The sequence below is a fragment of the Dermochelys coriacea genome, chromosome 9 (assembly GCF_009764565.3).
Source record: "Dermochelys coriacea isolate rDerCor1 chromosome 9, rDerCor1.pri.v4, whole genome shotgun sequence".
In the NCBI taxonomy this organism is placed as follows: domain Eukaryota; kingdom Metazoa; phylum Chordata; order Testudines; family Dermochelyidae; genus Dermochelys; species Dermochelys coriacea.
The window spans coordinates 55,648,364-55,666,922 of NC_050076.1; the positions used below are offsets into that span (position 1 = coordinate 55,648,364).

The 18,559-nt window shown below is 48.4% G+C and overlaps 2 protein-coding genes across 16 annotated transcripts in view; both read left to right on the forward strand.

Moving 5' to 3' along the window:
* Positions 1-10,232, forward strand: part of SMCO1 (single-pass membrane protein with coiled-coil domains 1) — a 35,977-nt gene extending 25,745 nt beyond the window's left edge. Inside the window, exons 2-3 of the mRNA XM_043492711.1 lie at positions 7,623-7,775; positions 9,311-10,232. Coding sequence (XP_043348646.1) covers positions 7,623-7,775; positions 9,311-9,734 — 577 coding nt within the window. The 3' untranslated portion in view covers positions 9,735-10,232. The remainder of the gene's footprint in view (positions 1-7,622; positions 7,776-9,310) is intronic.
* Positions 10,233-13,058: 2,826 nt separating this feature from the next.
* Positions 13,059-18,559, forward strand: part of RNF168 (ring finger protein 168) — a 30,480-nt gene continuing 24,979 nt past the window's right edge. For 7 of the 15 annotated variants that reach the window (XM_043492714.1, XM_043492712.1, XM_043492720.1 and 4 more), the window contains exon 1: positions 13,217-13,490. The gene's annotated coding sequence lies outside the window, so the exon portion shown is untranslated. Of the gene's footprint in view, positions 13,491-18,559 lie in introns of all 15 variants that reach the window. The other 8 variants (XM_043492723.1, XM_043492721.1, XM_043492722.1 and 5 more) reach the window with 4 other exon arrangements.

Sequence of the window (18,559 nt, forward strand, 5' to 3'; positions counted from 1 at the left end):
TATTGCACTAATGTCTAGGTGGTGGGAATAAGGGGGTGTGACTTTTGCGGAGGCTGCTCCAGCTGCCTGCACTGATGCTATAGCTGCCCCTTCGTAACCTGAGACCCAGGAGGGGGATGCGACCAGGTGACTCTTGGCCCAGGAAGCGAGACAAAGGCCGGAGGAGGAGAAACAAGCAGGAGCCAGACAGCTGGAAGCGAATCAGTCTAGGCTGGCTTGGGGGTCAGGGGGAGGACCAGAGCCCTGGCTCTGGGCTCTCTTCCCCCCAAGATGGACTTGGCTGAAAGTCCCTGATTTCTATTCTAACAAGTTCTGTCCTACGCTGTGTTCCTGTCGACTAATAAACCTTCTGTTTTACTGGCTGACTGAGAGTCATGTCTGACTGCGGAGTTTGGATGCAGAGCCCTCTGGCTTCCCCAGGAGTCCCGTCTGGGCAGACTTGCTGTGGGAAGCACACGGTGTGGAAGGGGATGATGAATGCTCCAAGGTCAGACCCAGGAAGGTCGAAACTGTGTAAGCTTCTTGCCCTGGAGACAGTATGCTCAGAGAGAGGAGACATGCTCCCCCAGAGTCCTGATTGGCTTCATACAGAGTAGTTCCAGAGAACTGACCTAGTGACTCCATGACAACAGTGGCAGACGTGGGATAAACTACACCCCATGGACAGAGCATCCTGCAGTAAGTGACTGGGGAGCAGTAAAACGAAGGGGGATTAGAGAGAGTCGGGCATGCTGCAGGCTCCAAGAGGTGCAGTTCCAGGAGGCGGAGGAGCCTACGGCTTAACCCCAAGAGAGGTGGACCCCCGGGAAGGGCTGTCGCACTGAAGGGGTTCCTCCCAGGGACCATGGGGTACTAAGAGAGCACAGGCCTCTGAGTCCGTGACCACTTGGGAACAGCGTGGAGATGGCCTATAAGTATCTCCTTAAGGAGGACGTTGTAGAGCTGTGCAGAGAAAGAGGGCTGCGCATTGGAAAGCTCACTAAGGCACAGCTGATTGCTCTGTTGGAAGAGGAGGATCGCGCTAAGGAGCCGGTTCCTGACCCAGCTGGGGCCACGAGAAAGGCTGGGACCAGCTAGGCAGCCCCAGGGCCCTCACCGGTTCCTGTCCCAGCTGGGAGCAGCCAGGCAGCCCCACGGCCTGCACCAGTTCCTGACCCAGCTGGGGCCATGAGAGAGGCTGGGAGCATCCGGGTGTCCTGGAAACCCGTGTCCCTGACCAGCTAGGGGTCTCCACCAGGTTCCCCATTGTTGGATCTGAGACAGATGGAATTGGAACTGAGATTGAAGGAGTCAGAGGACCATGAGAGACAGGGAAGGCATGAAGCAGATCAGCAGGGAGACAGAGGCAGCATGAACTGGCGATGGCTGAGCTGATAGGCAGAGGGACCCGTCCAGGTGTGAGTGGGGATGGACCCTGGGGTGCCAATTCTGCAGGGAACCTCGACACTAAATTGCTGCCCCAGGTTAAGGAGAGGGGAGATATAGATGCCTGTCTCACAGTCTTAGGGAAGGCTGGCAATTGGAATGAGGCTGGCCCTGCAGAAAGGCTGTTGTCTAGCCTCATTCCTGGGTCCCAAGGCCATAGAGCTGTTTAGCCAAAAGGGCAGGGTAGCAGACTGGCTCTCACTCCTGGCCCCAGCATATGTCTGTGTAGACTCTCCTGGTCTCAGGCCCCTCGGACTCCCAGTGGGAGCGGAAGGTGGTGGTCAATGGGGAGACATTCCTGGGGTGAGAAGACCCTGGGACAGACAGAACTATTGTCAGGCCCCAGGTGGTGCAGCCTCACCAGGTGCTGAGGGGCTGTGTGACCTGGGTGAGGATCCAAGGGATGAAGCCCCTTGCCCTGCTATGGCCCAGGTCCCTGTGCAGACACAGGAGGGGTCGGGCTGGCTGGTAGTTGGGGATCTCCAAGATATCAGCTGTGAAGTCCTGTTGGAGGATGACTGTGTCTATTTGGGACAGGATCCAGGCCATGCTCCTGTAAGGACAGAGGATTTGAATTTGAATCCAGGGAACCAAACGGCTGAGACTGAAGCGATCAGTGAAAATACAAATGACCTGGCTGGCAGGGAGGAGGAGCTGCTAAGTTCAGGATACCTGCCTGTCTGTAACCAGAGCCCTGGAGCTGAGTGGGATGGAGAGATGCTCCCCGCCTCCCTGCACACAGGGGAGGTGGCTCATGCTGGCTCTGATGCTGTGGGCAAAGCAGTGGGCTCCCTGCCTGCCCTCACTGGGACATCAGGGGCAAAGCTGACCCCGGGGAATCAGGGACCCCAGCTGAGTGTGAGGAACCACAGCCAGGGTGGGACAGCTGCCAACCAAGGCTGCCTTGTCCAGAGCATAGGCTCCAACTTCTGCTCCCGCTGGTCGATGCTCAACCCCCCTCTGCCTCCTGCCCCACCCCGACTCCACCCCTGCCCTGTCCCCATTCCAACCCCTTCCCCAAAGTTCCCGCCCCCACTCCGCCCCCTCTCTGCCCCTATTCCGACTCCTTCCCCAAACCCCTGCCCCAGCCCTGCCTCTTCCCTACCTCCTCCCCTGACAGTGCCACGTTCCTGCTCCCCTCCCCCTCCCTCTCCGGAGCGGCCAAACACCTGTTTGGTGGCGGTCGGGCAGGAAGCGCTGGGAGGTAGGCGGAGGAGCAGGGACACAGTGCGCTCAGGGGAGGAGGAAGAGGAGGAGATGGGGGGGAGGGAAGCTTGGCTGCCGGTGGGTGCAGAGCACCCACTAATTTTTCCCCGTGGGTGCTCCAGCCCCAGAGCACCCACGGAGTCAGCGCCTATGGTCCAGAGGTGCAAATGGCCTTGAACATGGGTAAAGCAGCCTTGGGACACCTGCCTGTCATAGAGGAGCCTTTTCAGAAGGTGGCCCTGGACTTGGTGAGGGATGGATGGTAGGGGAAGGCCTCCCCCCGATGGATATGTACTGACTTTCTCGCTGACCTAATGGATCTGGCCAGGGACAAGCTAGCCAGGACCCAAGGGAGGCAGAAAGTCTGGCATGACCACTCAGCCTATGGCACCGGGGACCAGGTGAGCGTTCTCATCACGGTGAGGAAGAATAAGCTGCAAGCTGCCTGGGATGGGCCTTTCAAGGTCATCAAGCAGCTGAATGAGGAGAACGATGTGGTGGAACTGCCCAACCAGGCTCACAGCCACTGAGGGGACCAGGTCAACATGATGAAGTTGTACTGTGATAGGGAGAGGCTGGTACTGGGCATATATGGCCAGTGGGAGAAGGGGGAAGATCCCTGATGGGTCTCTTCCCTGTGACCAGAGCCGGCCCCTTGCTGGAATCAGTTCCCCTCTCTGACCAGCTAACCCATGCCCAGCAGACAGAGATCAGAGAGACGCTGCATTCGTACCGACAGCTGTTTTCCAACTGGCCTGGGCTCACTAACCATGCTGTCCACTGTGGGGATCTGGGAGCTGGCCCTCCCATCAGGTGTTCCCCACTCAGAGTAATGGGGAACACAGCATAGGCCCTGGAGGGAGAGGTCAGAGACATGCTGACTTTAGGGGTGATCCAGCCATCCACCAGTCCTGGGGGCCTCTCCCGTGGTGTTGGCCCCCAGGAAAGATGGGTCGATCCGATTCTGTGTGGCCTATCAGAAGCTCAATGCCACCACCATGTCTGGTGCCTGCGCATACCTAGGCCTGATGAAATCCTAGACAAGTTGGGGTGAGAATCGGTACTCCATGACCAGGGATTTTACCAAAGGCTACTGGCAGGTGCCTTTGGATCCAGATGCCAGGTTGAAACCTGCTTTTCTCACCCCTTTGGGGGTATACAAGTCCCTAGTCCTTCCTTTCAGCCTCAAGGAGGCGCCTGTCACCAACCAGCGACAGGTGGATCAGTTAGTGAGGGGGATGGAGAATTTTACCCTAGCATACATTGATTATATCTGTGCCATTAGCCAGACCTGGGAGGACCAGGTGTCCTAGGCAAAGAGGGAGCTGAGTCACCTCCAGGATGCAGGACTGACTGTAAAAGCTGAGATGTGTAAGGTGGGGATGGCAGAGGTGTTGTATCTGGGCCACAAGGTGGGGAGCCGCTGCCTAAAGCCAGAGCCAGCCAAGGTATGGGCAATCAAAGACTGACCTGCTCCCCAGACTAAGAAACAGGCCCAGGCCTTTATTGGGATGGTGGGGCACTACCGGAGGTTTGTGCCCCACTTTAGCTCTGTGTCAGCTCCCATCACTGAACTATGCAAAAAGGGTAAGCCAGACAAGCTGGTCTGGACCGGGGAGTGCCAGAGGGCTCTCTGTACACTGAAGGAGGATTTGGTGGAAACCCAGACTGACAAGATCTTTATGGTGTTCACCGATGCCCCACACACAGGGTAGGGTACAGTGCCGAGGCAGGCCAATGCAAAGGAGGAGAAACACCAGATCATGTACCTGAGCAGGAAGCTGCTGCCCCGGGAGCAGAGCTATGCAGCCATAGAGAAGGAATGCCTGGCCACAGAGTGGGCTCTAAAAGGCTGCAGCCAGATCTATTTGGGCGGCGCTTCACTGCATATCCGGACCACTCGCTCTGCCATGGTTGCACCAGATGAGAGATGCCAATGCAAAGCTCCTGAGATGGAGGTGGTTCACATTAAGGGGAGTGCAAATGTTATAGCTGATGCTTCGTCCCAGAGAGGGGAGCCTGAACTTCCCCCGGTCCCTGGGGAAAGTGACCCCATTCAGTTCGGTCTCGAAGGGGGGAGAGATGTGACGAAGTGGGGATTTTCCCTTGTTATGTTGTATGTGAGCCTATGTGAGTCTTACTATTTGGCATGAATGCTGTGTGTACCTCAGTTTCCCTGTGTATTGCACCAATGTCTAGGTGGTGGGAATAAGGGGGTGTGACTTTTGCGGATGCTGTTCCAGCTGCCTGCACTGATGCTATAGCCGCCCCTTCACAACCTGAGACCCAGGAGGGGGATGCGACCAGGTGACTCTTGGCCCAGGAAGCGAGACAAAGGCCAGAGGAGGAGCAACAAGCAGGGCAGGGGCCAGACAGCTGGAAGCGAGTCAGTCTAGGCTGGCTTGGGGCTCAGGGGGAGGACCAGAGTCCTGGCTCTGGGCTCTCTTCCCCCCAAGATGGACTTGGCTGAAAGTCACTGATTTCTGTGCTAACAAGTTCTGTCCTATGCTGTGTTCCTGTCGACTAATAAACCTGTTTTACCGGTTGGCTGAGAGTCACGTCTGACTGCGGAGTTGAGGTGCAGGGCCCTCTGGCTTCCCCAGGAGCTCCGCCTGGGCAGACTTGCTGTGGGAAGCGCATGGTGTGGAAAGAGATGATGAATGCTTCGAGGTCAGACCCAGGAAGAAGCTGTGTAAGCTTCCTGCCCTGGAGACATTATGCTCAGAGAGAGGAGGCATGCTCCCCCAGAGTCCTGACTGGCTTCATATGAAGTAGCTCCAGACCGTTGACCCGGTGACTCCATGACACAAAGGGTTGCTGACAGCTATTCCTTTGAGTATCTAGTCTGTGAGCTGTGTGATTAGTCACTTAAATCATAATATTGTTCCTGTTCTCTAATTGATACCTTCATATAAATAGTAGGGTTTGAACTCTTACATCTTCACTGCTAATAGCATGGGCCTGTACTACTGGAGCTGATGTGCTGACTATTACATTAAGGAATAAGTGTGATAACCACCCACTAGAAGGGACAAAGACCCATTCTACTGAAATGAGTTACACTGACCTTTGTAAGCTAATTCTATTTCTGCCCAACATGAATTTCATTTTCTCATTAAACAAATTTCCTTTGTGGTTAAACAAATCGCTGTTACTGGCCTAAAATTCCCTTTTGGCAAACATTTATATGAAAATGTTTACACTTTTATGAGTAAAATGAGATGTAAGCATGGTTAATGCAAAATTTTATTTGAAGTTAGTTGTCAAAAAAATTCTCATTGTATATTTCAGAAAAAAAGGGGGTGGAAATCAGCTGTTAATAGGTTTGAGTGTCAACTGTTCCTACCATCTAAACTGAAAAGAGACAGAGATTATGCTATGACCTGAAAACTACTGGATATTTTGGCATTACAAAAACATCAGATAAAGGTAAAAAAATAGATCAGGAAATGTAATATTTGTAAGGCAAAGAATTATACTCTTAGTCTAGGGAGATCACCAAATGCAACAGATCTCAAACTCTTTGGAGCAGGACCACTCTTTTCATTCTGTGTTTATACAGTCAGTGCCTCGCATAATAGGGTCCTGGTCCATGACTTGGGCTCCTCAGCACTATTGCAAAACGGATAAAACAGTAGTAAGAATACCCATGGACCAGACTGCTATGGAACAGAAACTTGCAATTCAATAGCTGTTAGTTGCCATAGATAGTTTTTCAAGATAGCCTGAAGTTCATTCCATTAAAAAAAATAAATCAAAGCTATCTGAACTTCAAATTAATCAATACTTGGCCAGTTGTGGGATCCCTTGTTATTTGTATGAAATCTAGGCAAAAAACCTTTCAGTCTAAAGTGTTTCAACAGCTTCAAGATCGTAGAAATACCCAAAAGTTGCACCTCGGGAGAACAATTTAACTGGGATCTTAGGAACTTAGTTAAGCTGTTACCCTAAGTTATTCCTGAGGAACACTATCAAAATGGACAGTGACCAGCATATTCCATGCCTTTACATCTACAGAACAGCAGCAACGGAATATAAAGCATGCTCCCTGCCTCCTTGTTTTTTGACATAAGTTCAACACAATAGCACCTCTTAAAATAAACTTTCTGATAGAGGTCACATGGAGAAACTTTAAAATCAAGATACCTATTTTAATTATATTATTCATAGGAAATATGAAAATAGACCACTTTCTTCAAAATCAGAAGAAAAAACATAACAAGTACTTACTAGCTGGAACAGAGACCAATACAGCTACCAATTACTAAATAGCCTTTTTTGTGCTGCCGCTATTTGGTTCTGCCATATTTAAAGAGCCATCTCTAGAAAAGCATGCTGGGGAAAAATGTTCCTATAAAAGGAAAACCTTGCAGTAGGGAGACAGGAGTGCTGAGACTCATAGAACCACCCTATAAGCCATGTATATGATGGAAACCACTTTAAGCCAGGGGGTGTAGTAGCATCCCTAGTTCTAGCACCTATGTAGGGAGAGTTAGCAGGGACTAGGAAGTCACCAGCCATGGTACTGAGGGAGGCAAGGAAAAGGTTGGTTTTAAGTATTACAGTATTATTTAAGTATTAGGTATTATTATATTTTCATGGTAGATTTTATACAGGCTGATTTAAGTATTATATAGGATCAATTTGGGTCCTAAAATGAAACCCTCAATGAGATTAGACTGAGCTTGATAGGTCACTATTAGTAGACATTTAATCTCTTATGATAAGAATGAGGGTGTCTGATACATTAATTCAGAGTCTTCAAAGACAGTCAAGGTTATGTGATGACTACTTCTAAAGGACCCAGACCACATCAAGCAACTGATGCTCAACTGGCAAACACCTTCAAAAGGAGTCAGAATGACTTCCAAGTAAAATGGAGGAATTTTAAATTGGATCTGAAGTTAGTCATAATGCAGCAGAAATGGAGCCCTCTTTCAGTGTAGAAGTTCAGATATGCTGATTCTAATGACTCCAGTTCTTATATTCCATAGGGTGGAAAACAGGCTGCAGATTGTGGAGACTCAGTTCAAAGAGCTGAACTCTGCCATGGATAAACTGTCACAGAAGCTGCAGTTTCAGGATAAAATCCTGGAGAAGCAGGTGGATGAGGATGAGATGTGGATATCCTTGCTGGAGGACAGGTGAGCCACAGAATTAAAAAACAGCTCAGTTTCCCCTCCATGCATCAGCTTGGAGATTAGAGAATTGAGAAACATGTGTAAATTCTATATGTGCAGGTGAAGATGAATAGGCTTATGCTACATTGAGTGAAAAGAATAAAACTCTTTCTATATCCAGGGATGTGGCTTTGAATTGCCTTTCACCACAAGAGAATATAGTTTGTTGATCTCAGCAAATGCAAGGCAAATTCCATTCCAAGTGCAAAAACTTCTAAAGAAATTTTAAATATGCACTAAATATTATTATATCTTAAAAACCCACACCATTTCTAAGAATACCAGAGACACCATATGCTCTTTCAAAACCTTTCAGATAATTGTGTCCCATTATAAGCAGTAACAATCAGAATCTTATTAATGCCCTGGTTTTGTTCTGCTAGCAAATAAGGCCAAATCTTTCACATTTTGGTGCCTGAAGCTAGGCTTCCATATCCATATTTAGACATCTAAATAACAGGCTTTTTTTTAAAAGGTCCTGAGCTACTCACAGTTCCCATGGAAAGCAATGGCAGCTCAGGTGCACAGTGCTTTGAAAAACAGGCTACTTTTAGATACCTCTGACCTGATCCTATGAAAACTTACAGATGTGTAACTATGGGCACATAAGTAGTCTCACTGAACTCAATGGGACTACTTATGAGTAAAATTACACACATGCTTAAGCCTCTGCAGAACTGAGGTCTAAATACATGGCAGAGGGGCATTGCTGGCACATGATGGCATATATAACATTAGTAGACGTGCAGGTGAATGAGCCCCTGATAGTGTGGCTGATGTGGTTGGGTCCTCTGATGGTGTAGATACATTGGCCAAACCGGACAGTCTCTATATAAAAGAATAAATGGACACAAATCGGACATCAGGAACGGTAACATACAAAAGCCAGTAGGAGAACACTTCAATCTTCCTCGACATTCTGTAACAGATTTGAAAGTAGCTATACTTGAACAAAAAAACTTCAGAAACAGACTTCAAAGAGAAACAGCAGAACTAAAATTCATTTGCAAATTTAACACCATTAATTTGGGCTTGAATAGGGACTGGGAGTGGCTGGCTCATTACAAAAGCAGCTTTGCCTCTCCTGGAATTGACGCCTCCTCATCTATTATTGGGAGTGGATGACATCCACCCTGATCAAATTGGCCCTGTCAACACTGGTTCTCCACTTGTGAGGTAACTCCCTTCTCTTCATGTGTCAGTATATTTATGTCTGCATCTGTAATTTTCACTCCATGCATCTGAAGAAGTGGGGGTTTTACCCACGAAAGCTTATACTCAAATATATCTGTTAGTCTTTAAGGTGCCACTGGACTCCTTGTTGAAAATGATAACTGTGTGTTTGCCTTTTAAGTAGAAGGGTTACTGTGATGTGATGGTTGCATTACCTAGGATTGCTGGGGTTACAGAACACATGAATTCTCCACTTATTACCTAAATGGGAATGAACTGAAGTATTTTTATCTGAGAAGTGGTTTCTGTCTCCATCTCCGTGGCAGGTTCACTTCAGTGGAGATAAATCTTTTCTACAGCTATATCAGTGAAATGCTTTGCTGCTTGCATTCCCGTGTCAGAGTGAAGCTGCCAGATCTGGCGGGAGGCCTCCCCACTTTAGCCTCTGTCATGAGGCACAAAGGCAAGAACCAGAAAATTAGACTAGTGTGGGAAGCAGTGCTGGAGATGCTGGGGCTGCAAGAACGAGATGTCCTAGCTCTATGCACCTTTTTCATCATACATTGCTCTGAAGCACAGTATTATCCAGCTAACCAGAGGCAAAAGTACACCAGTGATATCTGCACAATGATAACCAAGGTCGTGAAGAACCAGATCCTTCGAGAGAGCCTGCTGTGTGCTGTGCAGGTGGTAGAAAATGGCAGAGCACAGAGGGATCCAAAAGAGAAAGTAACCCTTTTCCAAAAATAACGTATGTGGCAGATTTCTTAAAACTCCCTTACCCACTTAGGACAAACAAGCTTACAACCTAAACAGGTTCCTATATAAACATGCAATTACATACCCCAACTACTTCCGTGCATGTGTATATCAACACACAGATCCATACGTACAAACACTCTCAACCATGACATGCTAATGTGTATCATGAGTCTGAAAAGCCAGGCAGATTCTCAGAATCAATACACCAGTCAAAAAGATTTTCATCACCATCATGTACAAGCTCAGTATGTACACGTAAATGTGTAGCCAGAGGCTGCTGGGAAGGACACAAAGATTCTTCTGTCTCTCCTCTAAAAGATTTTGACACTTGCATAATGCTGAATAGTTCAAATGCCAATATTTTCCAGCATAAAATCTGCTTTGCTGTACTTTGTATTCTCATTGCATGTCTATGAAAGCTGTAAACTGTAGTATGCAACAGAGACACTAATTTCTTGTAATAAAACTTTTTGGTTTATTGTTTAATGTGTGTTACTGCTCTGTGGAAAATCAGTATTTTCACAGAATCCTAGGAACATAGGACTGAAGGGATCTCCTGAAGTCATCAACTCCAGTCCACCATCCTGAGGCAGGACCAAGCATACTTAAGACCATCCCTGCCAAGTGTCTGTCCAACCTGCACTTAACTTCCAATGACAGGTTTCAGAGTAGCAGCCGTGTTAGTCTGTATTCGCAAAAAGAAAAGGAGTACCCGTGGCACCTTAGAGACTAACAAATTTATTAGAGCATAAGCTTTCGTGAGCTACAGCTCACTTCATCGGATGCATCCGATGAAGTGAGCTGTAGCTCACGAAAGCTTATGCTCTAATAAATTTGTTAGTCTCTAAGGTGCCACGGGTACTCCTTTTCTTTTAACTTCCAATGATGGGGATTCCACAATCTCCCTTAAAAGCCTATTCCAGAACTGAACTACCCTTATAGCCAGAAAGTTTTTCCTAATATCTAATTTAAAATCTCCTTTGCTGCAGATTAAGCCTATTAGTTCTTGTCCTTCCTTCAGTGAAGATGCAGAACAATTGATCACAATCCTCTTTACAAAAGCACTTAATGTATTTAAAGATTTACCAGGCCCCCTCAGTCTTTTTTCAAGACTAGACTTGTGCAGTTTTTTTTAACCTTTCCTCATAGGTCAGGTTTTCTAAACAACCTATTTTTGTAGCTCATCTCTGGACTCTCAACAGTTTATCCCTATCTTTTCTGAAGTGTGACACCCAGAATTGGACACACTACTCCAGCTGAGGCCTCACTAGTGCTGACTAGAATAGGACAATTACCTCCTGTGTTTCATATATGATACTCCTGTTAATAGACTCCAGACTGATATTACCCCTTTTTGCAACTTCATCACATTTTTGACTCATATTCAATTTATGATCCACTATAACCCTCAGATCCTCTTTTGCAGCACTAACCCTGGCCAGTTATTCCATTTTGTAGTTGTGCATTTGATTTTTCCTTCCTTAGGGTAGTACTTTACACTTGTCTTTCCTGAATTTCATCTTGTTGATTTCTTATGAACTGCCATACTGGATCAGACCAATGGTCCATATAGCACAGTATCCTGACTCTGACAGTAGCAATTTTGGAGAGATCCACCCATGTCTTCACCTTCTGGCATTCAGAGGTTTAGGGTCACACTGAGCATGGAGTCATATCCCTTACCCTCTTGGCTAATAGCCATTCTAGTTGCTGGACATATCCTTCATGAGCTTATCTAGTTCTTTTTTGAACGCAGTTATACTTTTAGCCATCACAACATCCCATGGCAATGAGTTCTTCAGATTGAATGTGTGTGGTGTGAAAAAGTACTTCCTTATGTTTGTATTAAACCTGCTGCCTATTAATTTCATTGCCTAACCACTGGCGTTTGAATTGTGGGAAAGGGTAACTAACATATTTCTATTCACTTTTTCCACACTATTCATTATTTTATACAGTTCTGTCATATGTCCCTTTAATCATCTCTTTTCTAATCTTAACAGCCCTACTCATTTTAGGCTCTACTTATATGGAAGCCATTCTATAGCTTTGATAATCTTTGTTGCCCTCCTCTGAACTTTTCCAGTTCCACTATATCCCTTTTGAGATGTGGAGATGAGAACTGGATATATTATTCAAGGTGTGGGTGCACCCTGGATTTAAATATTGGTGCTATAATATTTTGTTTTGATTTTCTATTCCTTTCCTAATAGTGCCTAACATTCAGTAAGCCCTTTTGAACACAGCTGAAGTTTTCAGAGAACTATCCACAGTAACTCCAGGATCTCTTTCAGGAGTGATTACAGCTAATTTAGAACCCATCATTTTAGAGAGAGAGAGAGAGAGAGAGAGAGAGAGATTATTTGCACTTGTCACAGTTGAAGTTTGTCTGCCATACTGTTGCCAGTCACTCAGCTTTGTTAGTTCCCCGAGTACCTCTTTACAGTCAGATTTGGACTTAAAAATTTGGAATAATTTTGTGTCATTTGAAAACATTGCCATGGCCCTGTTCACCCTCTTTTACAGATCGTTAGTGACTATGTTGAATAGCACTGGTCCCAGTTCAGCTCAATTTCCTATTTGGCAAGTTCATTTTGAATTCTAAGTGCATCCTCCAAAGTGATTGCAACACCTCAGCTTTGTGTCATCTGCAGAATTCATTAGCATACTCTCCACTCCACTATCCAAGTCATTAATAAAAATATTAAATAGTATTGGACCTAGGCCTGACCCCTGCAGGTGGGGTTACCATCTGGCCAGTATTTGACAGGCCTGGCCAAGTTTTTTTAAAATTTGCCAATTACCAGAAAAATAATTTACTCTGCCAGGGTTTTTTTGCATGGGTCTAGAAATTTGCATTATCATCATAATACCCTGGGATATCTTATATTAAAAATTTCTAATTCCAGCTAAAGATGATACTTTAAATGGCTTGGGGGGGGGGTATATTTACAAGTTTCCTTATAGGAAGGATTGCAGGGAATCATAGAACATAAGGGTTGAAAGGGTCGTCAGGAAATTTATCTAGTCCAACCTCCGCTGCTCAAAGCAGGACCAAACCCCAATTTTTGCCCCAGATCCCTGAGTGGCCCCTTTAAGGATTGAACTCACAACCCTGGGTTTAGCAGGCCAATGCTCAAACCACTGAGCTACCCCTCCCCCCAATAGACTACAGCCTGCCTTCCACCCCCCCCGGCTCCACTCGGCCAGCTGCGTCAGAGCAGGCTAAGAGCCCAGACTGGGTGTAGAAGGGGAAGCCCTATCAAACAGGAGCCGGCACGTTCAGACGTGCCTCCGCAGCAGGCAGCTCCTGGCACGGCCGGGCGGGAGACAGGCTTGTGACCCACGCGCTCCCTTTCCTGGGGCCCGCCCTACCTGAAAGGAGATGTCTCCGCCCGCCGCCTGGGCGAGGGCGGAGTCAGCCAGGCCAGGCCCTGTTACCGGGTTGGGCGACCGAAGCCCGGCAAGCTGGGGGCGGGACTGGGGCGCGGCCTTTCCCCTCAGTAGCCCCGGCCTCTCCTTCCTCGCTCGCTCCCGGGGGGGCCTTAGGAAGCCAGGCCGCGGCTCCCGCCCTACGGCGCGCGAGAGGACGGGGCGGGGCGGGGCCCTGGGGGCGGCGGAAGCCGTGGGATCCAGAAGTGCGGGCCGCGCGCGCCTGCCGTGATGACATCAGCTGGTTGAGCCCGAGGGAGAGAGGGGGTTAAGAATCCGTTGCACTGGTGCGGCTTCGAGCTGAGGCGGGCGGTGAGTGTCAGGGGCGGTGGTTAGGGGCGGCCTCAGGCCCAGCTTATGCTGTTTCCTGGGGGTAACAGGCCACTGAATTGAGGGGGGGAGATCCCTGGGCCCCTGCACTGGGGGATAGGCAGGGACCCTGAGGGGGAAGAGGGCTCTAGACCCTTGGACCCCCGCTAGGATTGCCAGGTGTCTGGTTTTTGGCTAGAAAGCCCAGTCGTACTGGAAAACCCAGGAGGTTCAGGTCAGCACCTCAGGCCGTTCAGGCCGTTAAAAGTCCAGCTGGAGCAGGGCCGTCCCTAGGCATATGCAGAATACACAGCTGTATGGGGCACCAAATTGCCCCAAATTTCATGGTGCCCTAGGCAGTTGCATGCTGCATACATGGCAGCAGCTCTGATGGCCAGCCCTATCCCCTGGCTGGCCCCCCCCCGTGGGCTACACCCACTACAAGGGGCAGGGCTGTCCCTAGGGTGGTGTGGGCCCAGGAAAACTCTTAGTCTTCCCCCATGCTCTGTCCCTGGCCTGCCCCCATTCCGCCTCTTCCCCCAGTGACCCTGCACTTACCGGCGGGAAGTGGAGCAACCTGGCTCCAGCCTGCTCCTCTCTACCAGCTCCCAGCTGAATTGCTCCGCTTCCTGCTGCCGGTGAGTGCAGGGGGTGGTCCTTCTCCCTCCCCAAGTGACATGGCTGGGGCGGGGGAAGCGGAGCGGACTGGGGCCAGGTCACTCCACTCCTGCTGTTGGTGAGCGTGGGGGCAGTCCTTTCCCCGGCCCTGCCCCCCACATGCAAGTGACACGGCTGGGGCCGGGGTGTGGGAAACAGAGCTGGCTGGGGCTGGGTTGTTCTACTTCCTGCTGCTGGCGTCAGGCTCCATGCTAATACCCTGGGCCACTTTGGGCCTGTGGAGCTTCCCAAAGCTCCTGGCCCCGCAGGCCTTGAGCACAGCCCAGATCCTCTGCGAAGGGGGGTGGGGGGGAGCAGGTGCTCGTGGTGTGTAGGACACCATAATTGGTAGAGACGGCCGTGGTTGGCGGGCTCCTTACCTGGCTCTGCACATCTCCTGGAAGTGGTGACATGTCCATCTGGTTCCTAGGTGGAGGGACATCTGTGGCCTGAGTGCTGGCTTTGCAGCTCCCATTGGCTGGGAATCATGGCCAGTGGGAACTACGGGGGTGGTGCATGCATGGGGAGGCAGTACGCACTGCGCAGAGTTCCCTGCCTGCTCCTCCGCCTAGGAGCCGAGGGACGTGTCGCTGCTTCCAGGGAGCCTCCTAAGATAAGTGCTGCCTGCCCGGAGCCTGCACCCTGAACCCCCTACTGCATCCCAACCCCCTGCCCCAGCTCTGAGCCTCTCCTGCACCCAAACTCCCTCCTGGAGCCCATGCCCCACACCCCTCCTGCACCTCAACCCCCACCCCCGTCCTGCACCCAAACTCCCTCTCAGAGCCTGCATCCTGCACGCTAATCCCTTGCCCCATCCTGAAATCTGCACCCTAACTCCCTCCCGGAGACTGAGCCCCCTCCCGCACCCAGAATCCCTCCTGAAACCTGCACCCCACACCCCCTCCCGCATCTCAGCCCAGAGCCCCCTCTCGCACCCGAACTCCCTCCTGGAGGCTGTACTTCCTGCTGCACCTTTGCCCCAGCCCTGAGCTCCCTCCTGGAGCCCGCACCCTCTCCCATGTTCCAACACCCTGCCCTAGCCCTAAGCCCCCTCCTGTACCCTGAACCCCTCATTTCTGACCCCACCCTGGAGCCCGCACCCCCAGCCACAGCCCTTTTCCCCTCCTACACTCCAACCCCCAGCTCAGTGAAAATGAGTGAAGAAGTGGGGGAGATGGAGTGAGTTGGGGTGGGGTATGGGACGGGGCAAGGGTGTTCGAATTTGTGCAATTAGAAAGTTGGCAACCCTACTGCACTGGGAGGTGAGGGGCAGGTTGGGGGAAGGAGGCCCTGCACTGGAGGGGGGCCAAGAGGAGCAGTTGGGGGTAAGGAGTAACTGCTGAAACCCTGTTCTTATTCATGTGTACAAAAATACAGGCAAGCGCTTGCATCTGAAAAATGCAAGTGGAGAGCAAACCCCAAGCTGCTGGTGAGATGCCAATGCAGCCTTCACTGCTGTGGTGTAAGTGCCCCTCTGTGCATTACACCTATAAATCTGAACATCATACTGGATACACAGCTGTGCTTTTTATAGAAAAGTCCTTATAAATCCAAAAATAGAACATCTTTTAAGTCTAATGCTTTTCTCCTGATTTGCTAATTTAAATATTCATGAAAAGAGAGCCCATTTATTCAGGTATCCTGGCACTGAATAGTTCAGTCACTGTAATGGCAACTTTCAGAGTAGCAGCTGTGTTAGTCTGTATGGGTACCCGCATGGCCCCACGTTATGCCAACATTTTTATGACTGACTTAGAACAACGCTTCCTCAGCTCTCGTCCCCTACTCTACTTGCGCTACACTGATGACATCTTCATCATCTGGACCCATGGAAAAGAAGCCCTTGAGGAATTCCACCATGATTTCACCAGTTTCCATCCCACCATCAACCTCAGCCTGGATCAGTCCACACAAGAGATCCACTTCCTGGATGCTACGGTGCTAATAAGCGATGGTCATATAAACACCACCCTATATCGGAAACCTACTGACTGCTATTCCTACCTACATGCCTCTAGCTTTCATCCAGATCATACCACACGATCCATTGTCTACAGCCAAGCTCTACGATATAACTGCATTTGCTCCAACCCCTCAGACAGAGACAAACACCTACAAGATCTCTATCATGCATTCCTACAACTACAATATCCACCTGCTGAAGTGAAGAAACAGATTGACAGAGCCAGAAGAGTACCCAGAAGTCACCTACTACAGGACAGGCCCAACAAAGAAAATAACAGAACGCCACTAGCCATCACCTTCAGCCCCCAACTAAAACCTCTCCAACACATCATCAAGGATCTACAACCTATCCTGAAGGACGACCCATCACTCTCACATATCTTGGGAGACAGGCCAGTCCTTGCTTACAGACAGCCCCCCAACCTGAAGCAAATACTCACCAGCAACAACACAACAGAACCACTAACCCAGGAACCTATCCTTGCAACAAACTCTTCCACATATCTATTCAGGGGACACCATCATAGGGCCTAATCACATCAGCCACACTATCAGAGGCTCGTTCACCTGCGCATCTACCAATGTGATATATGCCATCATGTGCCAGCAATGCCCCTCTGCCATGTACATTGGTCAAACTGGACAGTCTCTACATAAAAGAATGAATGGACACAAATCAGACGTCAAGAATTATAACATTCAAAAACCAGTCGGAGAACAGTTCAATCTCTCCGGTCACTCGATTACAGACCTGAGAGTGGCTATCCTTCAATTAAAAAAAACTTCAGAAACAGACTCCAACGAGAGACTGCTGAATTGGAATTAATTTGCAAGCTGGATACAATTAACTTAGGCTTGAATAGAGACTGGGAATGGATGTGTCATTACACAAAGTAAAACTATTTCCCCATGTTATTTCTCCCCACTCCACCCCCCATTGTTCCTCAGACGTTCTTGTTAACTGCTGGAAATGGCCCACCTTGATTATCACCATAAAAGGTTTTCCTCTTCTCCCCCCCCCCCTTCCTGCTGGTAATAGCTCATCTTAAGTGATCACTCTCCTTACAGTGTGTATGATAAAACCCATTGTTTCATGTTCTTTGTGTGTGTATATAAATCTCCCCACTGTATTTTCCACCGAATGCATCTGATGAAGTGAGCTGTAGCTCACGAAAGCTTATGCTCAAATAAATTTGTTAGTCTCTAAGGTGCCACAAGTACTCCTTTTCTTTTTGTAATGGCAACATGTTCATACACTACTCTTAAAACCTCTCTTCTGTAAATGAATCAGTTGAATAGTTACCAACAAATCTGCGCAACTATTGAAGAGTGAACATAAAATATAGGTGCACTTAAAAGATCAAATAAAAGTAATTTATCCTGTTAAAAAAATGAACAGTACCCAGAATTTTTAGAACTGTATCCTTAAAGCTAAGCTCCTTTAGAACAGCTCTAAAATCCTTTTACACCTACTGTTCGAGCCCTTGTCTATGTGTAGATTATCCCTTGCATCATCTGCTACAGTCTCCTCATCAGACTTCACCTTGTTCACCTCCCATCTGTATAAAATGCTGCTGTGAAAATTACACTTTTCTCTCATTGCTATGACTGTCACTTTCCTGTTCACTATCCTTTCCTCACAATCTGCATCAAGTTCAAACTTATCTTCAAGTCCCAGCACAGTAACTTTACTTTCCTTATATTCCCTCTCTCTTAAGCTTCCATTTACTCAGAAAATTCTTCCTCTCTCTTTATGTGCCAAGCTACTTTCCTTTGTTTTCTGATTCTTCCTTAAAATGTATCCTTTGAAGCCTTCTATTGATTTATTCTACTTTTGGATTTTTAATCTGTGCCACTTTGAGACTATGTATTGAGTCAGAGCTGTGTTATTTGTCTGATTTAGATTAAAATCTATGGAACCAGAGCTGCATTCTTTTGTGCAGCGCCAAGCGCACTGGCGTCACATCAGGGAAGTTTTTGCACAACCTTCCTACCTTATTTTTCCTTTCTTCTCATCATTTTTTGAGCATTCTATTACTTCTTTTGACCCAAGCAGTTAGTCAAAGATTTGGGGTCTTGCAGGTTATTACAGATAGGAGTAGAAATTGATGATGGAGCCGGGTAACTTGGATGCAGCCCTGTTTATTACAAAAAAATCCAAAGTCTGTTTCCTTTAACAAAGGGAGAATCAAATGACAGGAGACCATGTCCTTGCTCGCTGGTACAAGCTTCTCTCACCAGCTTGAAGAGACTTAAGCCAACTATAATAATTCATATTTAATATGATGTGAAGCTTTGAGGCTCACGATACATTGCTTCTGTCGGTGTGTACAAAAGTGAAATAGCTGAGAGTCCCGCAGAAAGACCTATGGACTTTCTAGGCCAGGGGTTCTCAAACTGGGGGTTGTGACCCCTCGGGGGTTGCAAGGTTATTACATGGGGGGTCGCAA